The following is an 18,362-nucleotide window of genomic DNA, read 5'->3' as shown; positions in this document are numbered from 1 at the left end:
TTACAAAAGCTATGAAGAACTTTGAATGCCTTCAAACATCTCGGAATGCTGATGGTGTTTAAAAATAATAAAACTAAACAATTAAAAACATAAAAATCATTAAAAAAAATAATCATAGGAAAAAAATAAAGAGATAACAAGCGAAACAAAACTTAAAAATCCAGAGAGTCTGAGTTTGCTCACTGTGGATGGTATTCTAGAGCAGCCATTCTCAACTTTTTTTTTGGCTATGAGAATTCTGTTCAAATTTTAAATGAGCTCCCTTTCCCTATGAAGCAGACAAATTTAGTTAGTTTCTTCCATATTTCTCTCCTAACGACGAAATAAAAAATATAATTTTTTTTAATGATTTCAGTTTGCGGGTCCCCTTAAATGTGTTGTGTCTCCGGGTGGGGGGGGGGGTGGGGGATGGCGTTCATATGCCCCCCACCTTGAGAATGGCTATTCAAAAAAGATAATAAGAACTATTCAAGAAGGGACCTGGAATGTGAATTTGTGAGGAACAAATGAAGGGCTTACTGTATAATCTTTTGGCCAGGAAGGACAGTCTAGTGTAAAATAATAAGGAATTTTATTTCAGATGAGGCTGGAAGAAGTTATATCACTTTTATATTTTTAAATTGATGCCAGCATGCCCATACTAGTTTGAAAATCTCAAACATAGCAGATTTACATCACAGACCATTGACAGATTCCAAGCTAGGGATTTTTGAATCATTGACAGTTTAAATCTTTATGGTACAAATTTGCTTTAGGCTGCTTTATGCTGAGGGAATTAGATCCAAGCTTTGAAGTTGTTTCAGTTTATTGCATTTTCTTTTGGACATTTAATTCACTTGTAGAGCTCATCAAAAGAACCAAAGACTTGTTGATCCAAACCAAGGCTTTTATTAGCAAAAGACAGGAGCTCTTCACAGGTGGCGACTAGTCCAGAATGATCCGACCTGGCTAGGGACACAACCCTTTAAGGCCCAGGCAATAGGCGTGGCTAAGCTCTCAGCTAATCGCCGTAAGCACAGTCATTACACTCTAGATACTGTAACTATATACATTGGTGATAGGTCTGTACTATCACATCACTCTTACAAGAGAAATCTATGTTGCACTTCCACTGGAAACAGAAACATATTTCAGTGAACATTTCACACAGTGTTACACTTGCAATGTTAATAGACAAGAAGAGGTTGCTCCAAACATACCACGGCAGAGAATCAATATAAAAATGCTTCCTTCCAACCTTCCTTCCTTCCTTCCTTCATTCATTCTTAACCACCTCAACCATCCAACAACCTGCTATATGTGAGGGAGGACCCACTCCAATGACACAGCTACAGCATCAAACTGCATAGTATTGAGAGATACAGTATATCCGACTTTAATCTTTGACTCATATGACCACGTTGTAACTAAGGTTAGACCTATATAGCAATGACCAATTCCGCTCTTGCCTCAACTCATATACTGTTTAGATCTATAGCCTTGTCTTTATTATCTGCCTCCGTAACTATAGAATCCCCTATCATTACAGCTCACCTCTTCTCCTTCCTTCCCTTTTTAAGACCAGACTCTGTACCAGAGACCTAATTGCTGGTAGGTTATCCCTTCCAATATTATCCAAAATGGCATACTTGTTATTGAGGGGAACAGCCACATAGATGCCCTGCACTGCTTGCTTTTTCCCCCTTCTCTCTCCTGACTGTCACCCCTCTACCCTCTTTCTGCCTCCAAAGTGTGATAGTGTCCCTGTAACTCCTGTCTATCTCCCCTCTGCCTCTTGAATGATCCAGAGTTCATCCAACTCCAGCTCAAATTCCTTAACTTGGCTTGTCAGGAGCTACACCTGGATCCACACAGATGAAGTAATCAGGGACACTGCTGGCTTCCCTGATGACCCATATTCTACAAAATAAACATTCCCCTGCCTTGGCTGCCATTCTCACTGTTTATGAATAGAGGAAAAAATATATGGTATCTAAAACCAGCCCTTACCTGCTGAATTATTTTTGTTATTTGAATAGGATAGCCCTTTCTTACTTCAACTCTCCAACACCACTTCAGCCTCTTCTTGCCAGAGCCTGTTGAGCCAAAGCCTTGCCTCTCTGACTCAGCCCACTCTGATAATGACCACTCCTTCGATGACTGCGCCACTAAAATCCCTCACTTTTATAGTGATGTTTGGGTCACCTGACCTCAATTGCCCTTCAACTGTTTAAGATCAATAAACAAGTTTGCATTAATTAGTTCTCCAAGGTAATGAAGTTATACATTGACAGATCAGGCTCCCAGGTATAATTGAAGCCCAATTCTCAGATTGCAGATGCTGGAATCTGGATCAAAAAACAAAATACTGGAGGAAATCAGCAGCAACTGTTGGGGGGGGGGTGTTGGGGGGGGGGGTGGAGGGGGGAGGCGGGGTGGGGGTGGAGGGGGGCGGGAAATGGGTGTTGGATGATGGAAAACATATAGGAATTCCTAAACTCTTACCACATAAATAGAGGATTCACTCTATTTCAATCAGCAAACAACCTTGCGTCATTTTTTGTGTTTTCAACTATCCCTCTCAAAACTCCCAACCTGCCCTCTTCTACCTCGCCCCACACTGCCTGATTCACCTCTTCTCCACAGGTGACCATGACACTGCCTTTGCTCCCATTGTCAGCCCACTCATGTGCATTTGCGCACTTGAGCATCACCTCTGTTTCATCTCCAGCAGCGACTAGACCTACGCAAAGTCCACAAAGGGAATTGGCAGTGCTTGTGCATGAATCACAGAAAGTTAGTTTACAGGTGTGGCGGGTTATTAAGAAGGTGAATGAGATGTTGGCCTTCGTTGCTAGAGGAATAGAGCACAGAGGTCCTGCAGCAACTGTATAGGGTACTGATGAGGCCACACCCACTGCATTGCATGCAGTTCTGGCCTTCATATTTGAGAAATGATACTGTGGCTATGGTGAAAACATCAGTGGAACTCATCAGCATGAGCAAAAGCCACAGCACTAACAAGAAAAAAAATCAGATCACGTGACATGCCCAATGCTCATTTTGAGTAACATAAGTTCAAAGAATTATTTTGACAGTGATTTGGAACTTTCTTTACAATGTGAAAACCACTGAACTCAATTAAGAAAAGGTGTCTCTCATTTGTTTGGGTAATACAAGTTAGCTAATTCACTGGAGTTTTGGAATGTTAGCTGTAATGTGACCAGAACTTAGTAATGAGATGGGAGGTGTGAAATCTTGCCGGAGACGTAACAGATGCACAAAGACTGCGGATGCTAGAATCTTGAGCAAAGAATTACTGGAGCAGCTCAGGAGGTCAGACACCATTTGATGGGTAGAAATAGTCCATTATTGTTTCAGGTCCAGACCCTTTATTGAAACCAAAGAGAGAAGGGGTTGGTATTACATATATTAAAGGGGAACGCACCTGAGGGAGGGGATAAGGGGTGATGGGGTGTAGACAGCATTGGTGAGAAGTGGAGAGACAGGTGGAAAGAAACACCATTAGAAAGGGGTGTGGGGAAAAATGTTAGACAGAAAAAAGTCCAAGAGTAGGTAATCAAAAGATGGAAACAGTGGAACAAATGGAGGTGGGGTATCCTAAAGTTGGAAAAATTGATGTTCATGTCATTAGGTCAAGGCTGTCTGGGGGATAATCATGTGTTGTTCCTCAAGTTTACATTTGGCCTCACCCTAACAATGGATGAGGAAAAGCAGACAAATACGCAAGAATATCTGCAAATATCTGCAGTTGGCAGATGTTGGGGTTTAGTGAAGGAAACAAAAATGCTGGAGAAACTCAGCACACCACACGGCATCCATAGGAAATAAAAGTCAGTCGACATTTCAGGCCTGAGCCCTTCCCTCAGGAATGCCGAAAATCAGACAGAAGTCTAAATAAAAAGGTGTTGGGGGGGGAGGTGAAGGGGGGAAGCACAGAGATGTTTGTTGATGAAGGGTTAAGGCCTAAAATGTTGACTTATTTGGATGTTGCCTGACCTGCTGAGTTCATCTAGCATTTTGTGTGGGACTAAACCAATGGATAAAACACAATCCAATTTTTTGGCAAATTCTTTCATCATCTCTTCCTTTGTTATAGTTCTACTTCTAGTTATACTTTGCAAAATGAATCTACTGCTGCAATTTGGTGGAAAAATGCCAACAATTGAGAAAATGAGAAAGAGACTGATCTAGGTCTAATCCAAAAAAAATGGTTAATGTCTGAACATAAGAAGTTGCAGGACTTGCAGTTGAAGCATTAGAGGAGTTATGTCAGGTGATCAGAAAGGAAATGAATACTGACAAGCGTGAAATTGAAATCAATGAAATTCCCACAAGACACAGCAAAGGCAAGCCCTTTGGAAATCTGACATAGCATTCAAAGAATAGCTAATCATTGCAACTTTAAGTATAACATTTGTACACTCCTCAAATGTGAAGGTGATAATGTTCAATACCTCAAATCATTTTGTTCATCAGAAGATATTTTTTCCACCAAGTTTCAAAACGGTCAAAATAAAATCTGACAAAAGTTTCTGTGGAAAAGCACTGGGCTTTCTCCAAAAGCCTTTTATATCGGTTTTAAATCTGCAGAGTTGAAATATTTTCTGATTTCAGGAAATGTTTCAAGCAATTAATCTTTGGCTTGGCTTCGCGGACGAAGATTTATGGAGGGGGTAAAAAGTCCACGTCAGCTGCAGGCTCGTTTGTGGCTGACAAGTCCGATGCAGGACAGGCAGACACGATTGCAGCGGTTGCAGGGGAAAATTGGTTGGTTGGGGTTGGGTGTTGGGTTTTTCCTCCTTTGCCTTTTGTCAGTGAGGTAGGCTCTGCGGTCTTCTTCAAAGGAGGTTGCTGCCCGCCAAACTGTGAGGCGCCAAGATGCACAGTTTGAGGCGATATCAGCCCACTGGCGTTGGTCAATGTGGCAGGCACCAAGAGATTTCTTTAGGCAGTCCTTGTACCTTTTCTTTGGTGCACCTCTGTCACGGTGGCCAGTGGAGAGCTCGCCATATAACACGATCTTGGGAAGGCGATGGTCCTCCATTCTGGAGACGTGACCCATCCAGCGCAGCTGGATCTTCAGCAGCGTGGACTCGATGCTGTCGACCTCTGCCATCTCGAGTACTTCGACGTTAGGGATGTAAGCGCTCCAATGGATGTTGAGGATGGAGCGGAGACAACGCTGGTGGAAGCGTTCTAGGAGCCGTAGGTGGTGCCGGTAGAGGACCCATGATTCGGAGCCGAACAGGAGTGAGGGTATGACAACGGCTCTGTATACGCTTATCTTTGTGAGGTTTTTCAGTTGGTTGTTTTTCCAGACTCTTTTGTGTAGTCTTCCAAAGGCGCTATTTGCCTTGGCGAGTCTGTTGTCTATCTCATTGTCGATCCTTGCATCTGATGAAATGGTGCAGCCGAGATAGGTAAACTGGTTGACCGTTTTGAGTTTTGTGTGCCCAATGGAGATGTGGGGGGGCTGGTAATCATGGTGGGGAGCTGGCTGATGGAGGACCTCAGTTTTCTTCAGGCTGACTTCCAGGCCAAACATTTTGGCAGTTTCCGCAAAGCAGGACGTCAAGCGCTGAAGAGCTGGCTCTGAATGGGCAACTAAAGCGGCATCGTCTGCAAAGAGTAGTTCACGGACAAGTTTGGAAATGCTTCTATAGATACAGGAATATGAAGGGGGTGGAGGGATATCTATCAAGTGTAAACAAAAGAGCTGCCGTTTGATTTGGACATCATGTTCAGTGCATGATTAGCATGGTGGTTAGTGTAATCCTATGTCAGTGCGGCGGCCCCGATACGGCGGCGGCCCCGATACGGGCAGGAGCAAGGGGGAGACGGCGGCCCCGGCCTCGGTCGAGTGAGGCAGGCGGAGGCCCCGGTCCGGACAGGGAGTGGGAGGCGGTGGCCCCAGTCCGGGCACAGGGAGAGCAGCAGCGGCCCCGGCCCCGGTCCGGGCGAAGGGTAGACGGCGGCGGCCCCGATACGGGCAGGAGCAAGGGGGAGACGGCGGCCCCGGCCTCGGTCGAGTGAGGCAGCCGGAGGCCCCGGTCCGGACAGGGAGTGGGAGGCGGCGGCCCCAGTCCAGGCACAGGGAGAGCAGCAGCGGCCCCGGCCCCGGTCCGGGTGAAGGGTAGACGGCGGCGGCCTCGATCCGGGCAGGAGCAAGGGGGAGACGGCGGCCCCGGCCTCGGTCGAGTGGGGCAGGGGGAGGCCCCGATCCGGGCAGAGAGTGGGAGGCGGCGGCCCAAGCAATTAATAGGTGACAAAGAATTGCTGGAGGAACTCAACAGGTAAAACAACATTGCAGGGATGCTTTGAATTCTGAATTGTTTCTTAGAACTCTGGAGAAGATAAAAATGTCCATCTGAAAGCACTGAGAATATTGAGTATAGTTTCATGTTTACACCACAGAATTATTTCAGAGCAGGATTTCATTCTGTTGGAGTAGTGGAATCCATTCTATTTCACACCAAAAGGCAGATTCTGCAGTCCAAAATCAATAAGTGTGTATTTAAATTTGCTATAAAAACAGAAATATTTGAGGAATTCAGAAGGTCTTGCGGCATCCGTAGGAGGTAAAGATACATAACCAATGATTTGGCCCTGAGCCATTCTTCAAGATATGGTGTTTTGATGATTCAGAAAAAAACAACTTTATTTTAGCCTGCTACAGTTAGCTGGGAAAATGCATGTACCCAGCAGCAGTTGACAAATCAGGCATTACTAATTGGCTAGAACACTTAGCAGTTCCAAATGATGGTGCTCTGCTGTGTGATGATTATATTGATCCACTGCCTCCAGAGGTACCAAGGAAAACACTGCTACCCTCGTTGGATTTCTCAATCCTTTCACGTGGGCATCAGTGACAGAGCTGGTATTTATTGCAAAAAGCCTAATTGCCTCAATCTGAGTGGTTGTGAAACACGAAAGACTGCAGTCACTGTGATTGTAGTAAAAACATGAACAGAAATGCTAGAAAAACATCTGGTCTCGCAGCATCCAGAGGAGGTAAAGATATAGTACCAATGTTTCGGACTTGAACCCTTCATCAAAGTATAAGCAAAATGTAGGCAGGTGCCTGAACAAAGTGTGGGGTAAGGTACACGGGAGGAGCACAGGCTCACAGGCAGGAGGTGATGGGTGGATAAGGAGGGAGGGGAGACAGCCGCAAACAGGGAGGGGGGATAGCTCTATGAATGGAGAGGGGAGGGGGTGTAGAGCTAGAGGAAAGGAGACAGATGGATAGGGAAGGGAGGGAGAATGGGGAGTGGTCTAGTAGAACCTTAGTGGCTCCCTGGATCAATTTAGAAAACAACAAAGAGTTAAACAAACTGGAGTCAATGTAGCCCAGATAAAAATGGTGAAATTTCCCTGAAGGACATTAGTGAAGTAACTAGGGATTTCCACATTTATATAAATAATTCTAAATCTAAATTACTTAGCTCCAGGAAACTGATGTTTGCAGCTAACTATATAACCATATAACCATTTACGGAGCGGAAACAGGCCATGTTGGCCTTTCGAGTCCGCACCGGTTCACAAGAACAACTCCACTAGCTCAAACCTCCTGCTCTCCGCCAATAACCCTCCAACCCCCTCACCTCCACATACACATCCAACCTTCTCTTAAATGACAGAATGGACCCTGCCGCAACTATAGAAATGAATAAATGTATTCCTTTGGAAAAAATAACATATAATTTAAAAAAGTCACATTATTTGAACAAATTTGGGAACCGTAAGGGAAACTTATGCACAAACAAAAATATTATTCCACCCTACCACTGCAGTACTGGAGGCAGCCATAAAATCTCATGCACCTTTCATTAATGCTGTTAAAATCAAAATCAACATACTGCTAATTATGTTATCACCTCTCTGCTTTGCGGATGGATCATTTGCCTTTAAAAACAGATCATTAAGATCCAAATAAGAGTAACATGATGACCATCAAATCACCCAGTACCCCTCTGTGTCACTGGATTCTGGATTCTCTAACCAAAAGATTTTCTAACCAAAAGTCTGGGTTGGTAGCAGAATATCAAGCACTGTCACGCTGTGCCTTGGCCCCTGCTCAGCCGGCTCCTGTTCACTCTACTGACCCATGACTGCAGTGTTAGATTCAGCTCAACAGTGTCATCGAGTTTGAAGATGATACAAAAGTAATTGGCCTCACCAGTAACAATGATGAGTCAGACGAGAGAAGAGATGGAAAACCTTGTGGTATGGTGCAAGAGTAACAACCTGATTCTAAAAGTGGACAAGATGAAGATGATGATCGCGGATTTCAGGAGGACCGGGAATGACCACCCTCCACTACATATCAACAACTCTGTAATGGAGAAAGTGGAGAAAACCAAGTTCCTTGCAGTTAACTTAACTAGTGACCTATCATGGACACTCAACATCTCTTCACTTGACAGGAAGGTGCAACAGTGACTATACTTCCTGAGAACACTGAAGCAGGCAAGGCTACCTATTATATCAATCTTCTACAGGAGTTCTATTGAGACCAGCTTCATCAAATCATACCTGGGACAGATTATCAAAATGCAAAGATACAGATTAGGAAGTAGTCCAAATGAACACCCAGGTAATCAACATCTTCCACAGACAAAACAAGAGCTTAATGCCAAAGTAAGAGTTAAATACCCTGGCTGAAATCAAAACAGAGTTCTGATTGCTGGTCACACCCAAAATCTGAAAAATTCTCTTTTAAAACACTGGTTTAATTTCAGAATTCCCATATTTGTGGACATTGCTTTTGATTTTTGCCATTTTTAATCCTAAAATGGCAAAATGTTACCTGCAATGTTCTTTTAAAGATAACATTGTATTAAATTAAACAGTTACTCTGGACAAATATCTGCTTCACTTTATAATATTCCATGATGCAACAGACCAAGGTATTAAAATTGAAATGATGTTGTATATTCTCTTTCCAGCAGGAAACAAATAAGTTCAAGTCGTACCTATACTGGACCGTGTATTGGACCGCTCCATTATTGTCCTCTTGCTGGGATTATTTAGAACTGATCGCTTGGCTAATGATATGTCTGCTGTCACCCGTGTAATTGATATCCTATAACAATAAAAAAAAACAAGCAATACCTGTTCAGTCAGGCAGTTTTACCAACCGTGGGTTATTTGTTGCCACAGAAATTTAATTTATCTGTCAGTCCTCTGGCATAAAAAGCAGCAAGTTGGAATGGCTGAAAGCACAGAACATTTGCATTGTATTTCCTGGTGAGTGCCCCTTTCTTAATTAATTTCCTATTGTCCTTTAGATATCTGCTAATTATTGATTTACTTTTGCCATAAATTTTGGCATATAAGTTGAGTCATGAAACCTAAAAAAATCTCTTAAAAAATGGGGTTTGACGTATGCTGGATATACTTTTGAAACCTTAAATTCCGGTCAAAATCCAATTCACGCTGATCTAGTGTATAAGATGACCCTTGAAAAACCACAAAAAAAACCCGACTGTGACATATTTTCATGGAGATTTTAATTGAAAATAACAACACATTTAGAACCCTTCAAAACCACTCCCACTATCATCGTCTGAGGCAAAGATGGCGCCAAGCACATCCATACTCTCACTGTTTAAACGGTCATTATATGTGTCCCAGTCTGTATCTGATGAGCGGTTTCAGTTTTGTCGTCAGTGTTTCAAAATAAATAATCTTCCATGCCATCAATTGCAGAAGAGATACTGCACTTTTAAAACAATTTTATTACAATCTCCACTTTAACTTTGTCCCATGTCTTGAGCATGAAGTTACGCAGCATATCAAGTGATGCAGCACACGTTGCCTGCCTTTTGTAAATGAATTTTCTGTAAAACATCCATGTATTCCATTCCTCGTGCACATGGTCTTTGAATGGCTTGTTCAAGCAGACATTGAGAGGTTGCAATATGGACATCAAACCGCCCAGGATAACTGCCATGTAGGTATTACGTAGTGCTAATCTACTTTTAATGTTCTCAGTTAAGTGACTACAAAACATATCCCAGACCAGCAAATTCCATTTTTGCAAAACCATCTGGCCACCTGTTCCACACATTGTCTATCCATAGTTTTACACTATTGTCATCCATCCATACTTTTTCATGAAAATGTACAAAAGTACCTGCAGGGAATTTCATTTTCAGTTTAATTTTGTGTTTGAAGATTACCATGAATTTTAACTTTGTCCTGTCGGCCATGCACGATAATACCATGGTAAACCTGGTCCTTTCGTGGACTGTAATTCTGGTTTGCAGTTTTAACTCCTTTCCATTCCACTGATCTATTGCCTATCATGTCAAAATTCATGGGTTTTTTGTCCATGTTTCTGATATTTGCCTGGAGAAAACTTACCACATTATGATCAAGATCTTTGGTAGTTTCTGTGCAATTTTTGTTTCTTGGCATAATACCAGATTTTTCCTGTTCATGAAATGATTGCACCAGCCTACTGTAGCCTCAAAATCATCACTGAAGTCTGGGTGCGACTTGGTCCACTGCAGTGCCAATGTTCTTATTTTATTTCAGTTGACTATGTAGCAATCTTGCCTTCTGTTCACGTACCCATTCTGCAATGTGATTTTCCAACTCTGGCCAACAAATGATTCCTCTTCTCAAGGAATATTGCCTTTTTGGTATTTTTCTTAAAGTCTCTTCTTTCTTCCTCTAACCTCTTACCAATTTCTCATGCACATCAAATGTTCTCGCAGCAGCCCAGTTGTTGGTTTTCTTGGCCATTTCTAGCACTTTCAACTTAAAACTCGCTTCATATTTTCATCGCAGGTGTGATGTAAGCAATCACCTTCAGCCAATTCCCAGAAGATCAATCTACATGATCTATGGGGGGGTGTGTGGGGGGGAGGGGGGGGTCGATGTATATGCTGGCCAACGGCCCATTTCAGGCTTCGCAAGCTTTGAGGGTTGACTTGTATGCCGGTGAACAGAGCACCTCAGGCAGCCATAAAATGGGGGTCAATTTATGTGCTGGATATATCATAAAATCCTTAAAATGAGGCAGAAAAAGGGGGTGGTGGGGGGGGGGGGTCAACCTATACGCTGAAATATACGATATTTCAAAATGGCAGTTTTTCTCTCCATAATTCCATGTTTTCTTTGCAGTGTTGGACATTAACTTCCAAAATGCTTAAGTTGCACAGGATGCTCTTCTCCATAAAATACACAATTTAAAAGAGAAAAAACTTTTAAATCTGCTTCTTGAAGACAAGTGACAAATTGCAAGATCAGGAAAATAAATGTGGGTATGATTCTGCTTACCTTCCGTCAAACCGGTGCTTTAGGAAATCAAAGAGTGCTTTCTGCATCATGTCTGTCACCTGTGCAGAAAGAAAAGAGGGAAAGGGAAGTATATAAAGAAAAGGAAATTCCTTAAACTCAAATCAAGGAGAATTCCTATATTTTTGTTCACAACTGCTTTTACAAACATTACCGTAAGAAAATAAACTCATAAACTTGTTTTTTTTATTTATTTAGAAGATGTGGCAATGGCCGTAATTATACAGTAGCCCATCTGTAAATGGTGAAAATGAAGTGATTCATTCCACTACCAGGTATTGCCATTTCTTGTTGGGAAGAGAATTTCCATACTTATGCCCATCAATGTTGAGGTTTTGACAATACACATAAAAGGCAGAATTGTGTTCCTTGAAGAGGGATATGTGGGTGATGTTCCAGTTGCATGTAATTTTCCTCCCCCCATAACCACCAAATTGTGAAGCATTATCTAAGAAGCTATTACGAGATGCTGCAAAAATATGGTAGACGATACTGTTATGAGCCCAGAGGACCCTCAAAACCCGGCATCAATAGAAATTCAACAAGACAAATGGTTACTTAATCAAAAGTTTATTTTAATTATCTTTAAACATGAAAACAGGATCAAACTTTAACTTATTGCTATTAACTAACTTAACCCCCTTCTAATTCTAAGTGCACGTGTATGTAATGTGTGTGTAAGTTCAGAAAAGTTCTTTTATTCACAGTCCAATCTCACTCTGTCAATTTCACTGGTATCTCTGTGCATAGAATTTAACATTTATATATCTTCACCAGGCTTTGGTGCTTGAAAGGTAAATGGTTACCACGCAGGGAGGTTCTTGTTGGTTCTCAGAGATTTTTTTTTTCTATTGGATACCCACAACTGATTCCTTCTGATCAGCCACTTCAGTATCTTGTCGAAGAAACTTGCCCCATCAGGGTTTTCCTGATGATAACCTATTTCTTTCAGGTCACCACAGAGTTCCTTTTCTGTTGCCCTTATTTCAAGTGAAACATTATGCAGCCAGTCCTCTCCTCCTGTATGGACCACAAAGGCATTGACCAGGCTGAACTAAGAACTGAAAACCCATCTTCAAAATGTTTTTCTTCTACAAGCTTGACAGCTGCTGAACTGTAGAACTGAATTTTATCTCTCTCTCTCTCTCTCTCTCTCTCTCTCTCTCTCTCTCTCTCTCTCTCTCTCTAACTCAGAGAAAACCACATGATCCCCTTAGAACAGCCAACTGTACTCAGACTGTGGCACTGGACCCAATCTTCTGAATTCATCCATCTATTGTTTTCCAAAACAATAATCCATTACTTTACAGCATGTCCAATGAACACCTACTTATGAAGTACTTATAGGCATTCCCCAAAGTTTTTCCAAAGGCACTGGGAGCCTGGACTGTCTGGCTTGAGCAGAGCTCTGGCATTTTAAATGAGATCTGTTTTGTAGTGTTTGCATGTGACCTACACTTAAAAAATGTATCTCTTTTAAAACATACCTATATACAATATAAAATATAACATTATCTGTCTCAGTACACTGGTGGCAAGGAAGTAAATGTTTAACTTAAAAATGTAGTGGCTTTGTCTTGGGCACTGGTGAATATCTTGTAAGTTGCTGGAGCTGCAGACTTCATTACAGTTAAGGAATCTTCTCTCACATTTATGATTTATAGGTAGGAATCAAGGCATAACTCATTTGCTACAACAAACCCAGCCACTGCTCTACTCACTATACACCAACGACTGTATGGCTTGGTACGATAACACCATCTACAAATTTGCTGACGATACTACGATAATATAAAAATGAGCAATGAGTCAGCATACAGGAGGGAGATTTAAAAATTAACTGAATGTTGCACCTACAACAACCTTGCACCCGGTGTCACCAAAACTGAGGCTGATTGTTGACTTCAGGAAGAAAAACCAGAGATGTATGATCCAGTGATCACTGGGGGATCAGAGGTGGAGAGGGTGAGCAAATTAAAGTTCTTGGGAGTCATTATCTCGGAGGATCTTTCCTGGACTCAACATACTAATGGGATCATAAAGAAAGCGCATCAGTGTCTCTACTTCCTCAGGAGCTTGTGGAGGTTTGGAATGACATCGGAAACCCTGACAAATTTCTACTGATGGTTGGTGGAATGTGTGCTGACTGGCTGTATCACAGTCTGGTATGGGGACACCAATACCACTGGCTGTAAAGCCCTACAAAATGTAGTGAACACAGCCCATTACATTGCAGCAAAACCCTCCTTAAAATCGAGCACATCTACAGGGAATGCTGTTATATCATCAAGGAACAACACTACACATCATGTGCTCTGTTCTCATTGCTACCATCAAGAAAGAGGTATAGGTGTCATAAGACTTGCACAGCCAGGTTCAGAAACAGCTGCTATCCCTCCACTATCAGGTTTCTCAACAACAACTCATTTAGGGGCTCATTTAAGGTTCCTTACTTTGGCACTTTATTCAGATGCCAGAAATCCAGACCACTCAAGAATAAAACTCTTGCCTGAAATCCAGACCACCCAAGAATCCTGATTTCTTAAAAACTCTCAGCTTTTGTGCGCATGCGTGCATGTGCGAGCACCACAGATGCACAGCGGCAACAAGCGACCACGCGGAAGTCATGGAAATATAAGAAATGTAGCCAACTGCTACAAAGAAACACACACACTTGCAATGTGGGGAGGTTAAGCCCTGAGATTTACTGAGGCTGGAAAGGCTCCTTTTATACAGTTGGAGTTCCTGCTATTTGTATGATTGGCTGACATCAGCTGTATGAGTGACAATGGTGGGTGGGAACATTCTTGCATGTGAATACCCTTCTTCCCCAGCCTGTTATTGATCTGTTAGCTGGGCAGTTTGGCCAGTGCCATTTTAGGGCTGCTGGTCTTGTACTCCTCCAGCTTTCAACCGCAGCGGTTCGTTGTGTTAAGGGACATGTTACAGTGCATTATGCAGCTGCTTACTTCCGCACGATGTGCTGGCCCAATATCCGTGGTTGTGGGCTGCCACAGAGATTTTTCTTTGTACTATGTCTTTCATATGAAAAAATGTTTTGTTAATAAACTATCAAAATTTACCCATTTATTCTCCTTAAATTTGAATTTTAAAAGTATTGTCTGAGAATCTGGAATATCTTCTTGCAGATTGGGTCAGTCCAGATTTTTGGACTTTTACTGTACCTTGATAAAGGGCTGAAGCCCAAAACATTGGCCACCCTCTACTTCCTATAGGTGCTGCGTGACCTGCTGAATTTCTCCAGCACTTTTATGCATTGCATTCAACCCAGCGTCTGCAGACTTTCCAGTTTAAAAAAATCATCCCTCGCTATCCTTTTAGCCTTCAATTAGTCCAACTTTAATCTTGTTCAAGAGTTTCACTGCATCCACTTAACTAGTGAATGGAGAATAGTTTAAAAAGCACTATGTACTCAAAAGGACAACAAGGAATAGTGAAGTGCATCAGATATGTTATCCAATTATTTATTTTTTCCATATAGGTGTTACAGTAGCCCAAAGATACCATTGTGCAGATGCCAAAGAGCTGGAGGAACTTAATGGGTCCGGCAGCATCCATGGAAATCAATAGGAAGTAATTAAATTGCCTTTCGTGATTGCTGCCTGCCCTTCTTCTGATTTCCTCCAACACTTTGTGCATTGCTCCAGTTTTCCATTATCTGCAAACTTTTTGTTTACATTCATTGTGACGGTGCAGAGCACAGGCCTTTTAAAACAACTGCGCAGAATGTACGAACGTAAGACCGGGCAGCATGCTTAGTGCAGCAGTTAGCGCAGTGCAGTTACAGCGCCAGCGATTTGAATCCTGTGCTGTCTGTAAGGAGTTTGTATGTTCTCCCCGTGTCTGTGTGGATATTCTTCGGGGGGGGGGGCCTGGTTTCCTCACACTATTCGAAATCTACTGGGGGTGTCATGTCAAAATAGCCTGTTACCGTGCTGTATGTCCCCACTCCTACCCATCATTTACTGTGAACCGGCATCATCTGCTCGTCTGTGACACTGTCAATGTATGACACGCCGTGATCTTTCTCATGTGGACTTGGGCAGAAAACAACGGTTTAGAGAAAGGGCAGAGGTGGAGTTGAGGCAGAAAGTCAGCAATGATCTAATTAAATGGCTAGAGAATCCAGTGGCATTTTTACACAGAAACCGGAATTATTCTGTAAAAAATTAGCATACTTACCTCTGGTGTGTACCGATGTGGTGATTGACAAAGGGGGACATTTAGGGCACTTTTACACAGCCTTCCTGTGTTGCAGAATTTGTCGGAGGGGGAACGCCGTATTCATCAGGTCTGTTTCTTAGAGTCACTGCGGTCATTTTACATTGCAGCCGCTCCGTAAAAATGTATAGGGATCACAATGGAAAAATTATGGGATGGAATTTACATAACAAATCCATCTCAACATTTTTACACTGCCACTGAGATTTTCTGATCTTCTGTGGCTGTGTAAAAGAGCCTCATTGACCTATTCTTGCTCTGTTCTTTTTATATATAAATTCTTATCCGTTACTATCCAAAGCTTTAAATTGCACTTCTGGCATGTAATCTCAGAGCAAAGTCTGAAATGGCTGTTTTTGTGACATTTAATGTTGAAAACCATTTAGATTTAATGTGAAATGAGCTGAAACAAATAAAAAGGGTCAGATCATTGTAATTTGTGTTAAAATGTCAATAACAAAGCAAAACATTAAAGGGTCAGAATAGCACTTTTACAAATTAGTTCTATTCAAGCAATCAGGGAAAGGGGAATAATTTGACAAATTTCTTCGAGTTTTTTGAGACTATTTCAAAGCAAAGCAATGAATAGTAATGCATTTGGATTTCAGAAGGCATTCAATAAGGCACAATACAAAACGTTAATTTAGAACATAAGAGCGTATGGAGTTTGGGGAAACATATCAAGATGGATTGGGGAGTGATAACTAATCAATAAAGAATTGGGATGAATAGATCAAATTTTGAGATAGTTAAGCAAGTAAATAAAAAATTGGCGGATTGAGAATCGCATGGGAAACGAAAGCTTGTCCACTTGGTTGTAAAGAAAACAAAAGCAGAATATTTTTAAAATAGGGAAGACCACAGAATGCTGAGAATCAGAGAAATCAAGATGCCCTCGTACATGGAACTTAAGGCACTTTCAGGTGGCCAAAATCCACTGATGTAAAGTCACATATTATGCCCATATGCGGCTGTCAGGAGGACACTTCAAAGTGCATGCAAGGTGAACTTTGTAACCCTCCTCCAGGAGAGATAAACGCCGGAGCACTGAGGTCCCCCCTGGCACCTGAATGCAGCCGCCTGAAAGCGGCTACTAAGGGGATGACAATCAGCTGGCGAGCACCTGACAGCACCCCACCCCGCTGCTCGTGGCACCTGACTCAGGATGTCAGGGTAGGGGCAGTGGGTGTGGGCTATCAGTGCGGGGGCAGCTGGCGCGGGCTGTCAGGGTTGGGGCAGCCGGCACGGACTGTAGTGGTTGGGGTGGCAGGCACGGGCTGTAATGGTTGGGGCGGCCAGCACGGGCTGTAGTGGTTGGGGCGGCCAGTACGAGCTGTAGTGGTTGGGGCAGCTGGTGTGGGCTGTCAGCGCTGGGGCGGCCGGCGCGGGCTGTAGTGGGGACACATGGGGCTATGGGGAGAGTGCAGAGCTGTGGGATCAGTGTGGGGACTGACATGGAGCTAGTTTAATTGGGGGATAATGTTTGGTGCAGACACTGTGGGCAAACAGGCTGTCCCCATACTGATCCCACTTATGAGGGAAAGATTAATTTGTTGCTTTCCAATGCAGGCACCGAGCACCAAATGTTTGTTGATAATCTGCCCATAGCCACGCAAACCCTTGAGTGCTCAGAGAGGAATCAGACCAGCAGAGAGTTTGAACTAGCAGAGGCATCGGGAGAAATATATAATTACACGGGTCTCAGTGGTGCAGAACAATTTACACATGAACCATTGTCCCCCAATTAAACTAGCCCCATGTCGGTCCCCACACTGATCCCACTGCCGCCCCGGCTCTGACAGCCCACCGCCCCAAACTTGACAGCCCAAAGGAACAGGAGCCGGAGTGCGCTCCAAGGCACCTAACATGCAGCTTTCCCTTTCTGATGGCCAGCACTGCGCTTTTAGTGCTGCCACCTGAATGACCATTTCACAAGTCTAAATCTGCTTCTGCAGGCACATTTTTGGCAGAGAATACACCTGAAGAAGCCTATAGAAAGTTAACAGACAAGAAAACAAGTAATTAGGAAGTCATGTGGAATGTTGGCCTTTATTCAACAACTTACAGGGTGCAGGTGAGACTGCACCAAGAGATTTGCATACAATTTTGGTCTCTGTGTTCAAAGACTGATTTATTTGTATTTGAGGATTTGATTCCTGGAATGTACGCAATTTGGTATATGAAGATAGTTTCAGCACATTGGACTGTCACACTCAATAGAAAAAAAAATCGAGGTGGAGTATTGTGTTTGGTTCTGGTCTCACCATTACAGGAAGGATGTGAAGGCATTAGAAAGGATGGAGAAACAATGGGAATGGTGTAAAACGGACAACATATTTAGGCTCTTAAACATAGCCACTGAGAAGCAAAAAATTTGTGCAAATTTTCTGCTCTGCTGTAAAAATGTCCTGACGGAATTTATTTGCTAAGTTCCATCCTGTAATTTTTCCACAAGACCCCTACACATTTCTATGCAGCACCTGCAGTCTAAATTGACCGTAGGCACTCCGTAAGAAACTGGGCTAATGAATACGATGTTCACCCACCGACTAATTCTGCAACACAAGGCAGTGTAAAAGTGCTTAGAAAAAGTGCTATGTAAATGACCTCTCCAGAAGTAAGTATGCAATTTTTTTTGACAGAAATTTTCCTTTATTTCTGTGTAAAAATCATGAAGAAAAAACACAATGCTGGAGAAACTCAGCAGGTCAAACATTGGAAATGGCATTTTTACACAGAAACTTTGGAATTATTCCAAAAAAAAATTAGCAACTTACCCCCAGTGTGTCCTGATATGATCATTTACACAG

At 42.6% G+C, this 18,362-nt stretch overlaps 1 protein-coding gene across 1 annotated transcript in view; it reads right to left on the bottom strand.

The window, feature by feature from the left end:
• The window catches only part of cacnb4a (calcium channel, voltage-dependent, beta 4a subunit), a 47,936-nt gene that overhangs the window by 12,956 nt on the left and 16,618 nt on the right, over nucleotides 1-18,362 (bottom strand). The window contains exons 3-4 of the mRNA XM_069930503.1: nucleotides 11,293-11,351; nucleotides 8,979-9,088 (exon numbers count right to left, since the gene is read on the bottom strand). Coding sequence (XP_069786604.1) covers nucleotides 8,979-9,088; nucleotides 11,293-11,351 — 169 coding nt within the window. The remainder of the gene's footprint in view (nucleotides 1-8,978; nucleotides 9,089-11,292; nucleotides 11,352-18,362) is intronic.

The sequence above is a fragment of the Narcine bancroftii genome, chromosome 4 (assembly GCF_036971445.1).
Source record: "Narcine bancroftii isolate sNarBan1 chromosome 4, sNarBan1.hap1, whole genome shotgun sequence".
NCBI lineage: Eukaryota > Metazoa > Chordata > Chondrichthyes > Torpediniformes > Narcinidae > Narcine > Narcine bancroftii.
The sequence above is the reverse complement of the archived record's forward strand: the minus strand, read 5'-3'. Positions and strand labels throughout refer to the sequence as shown.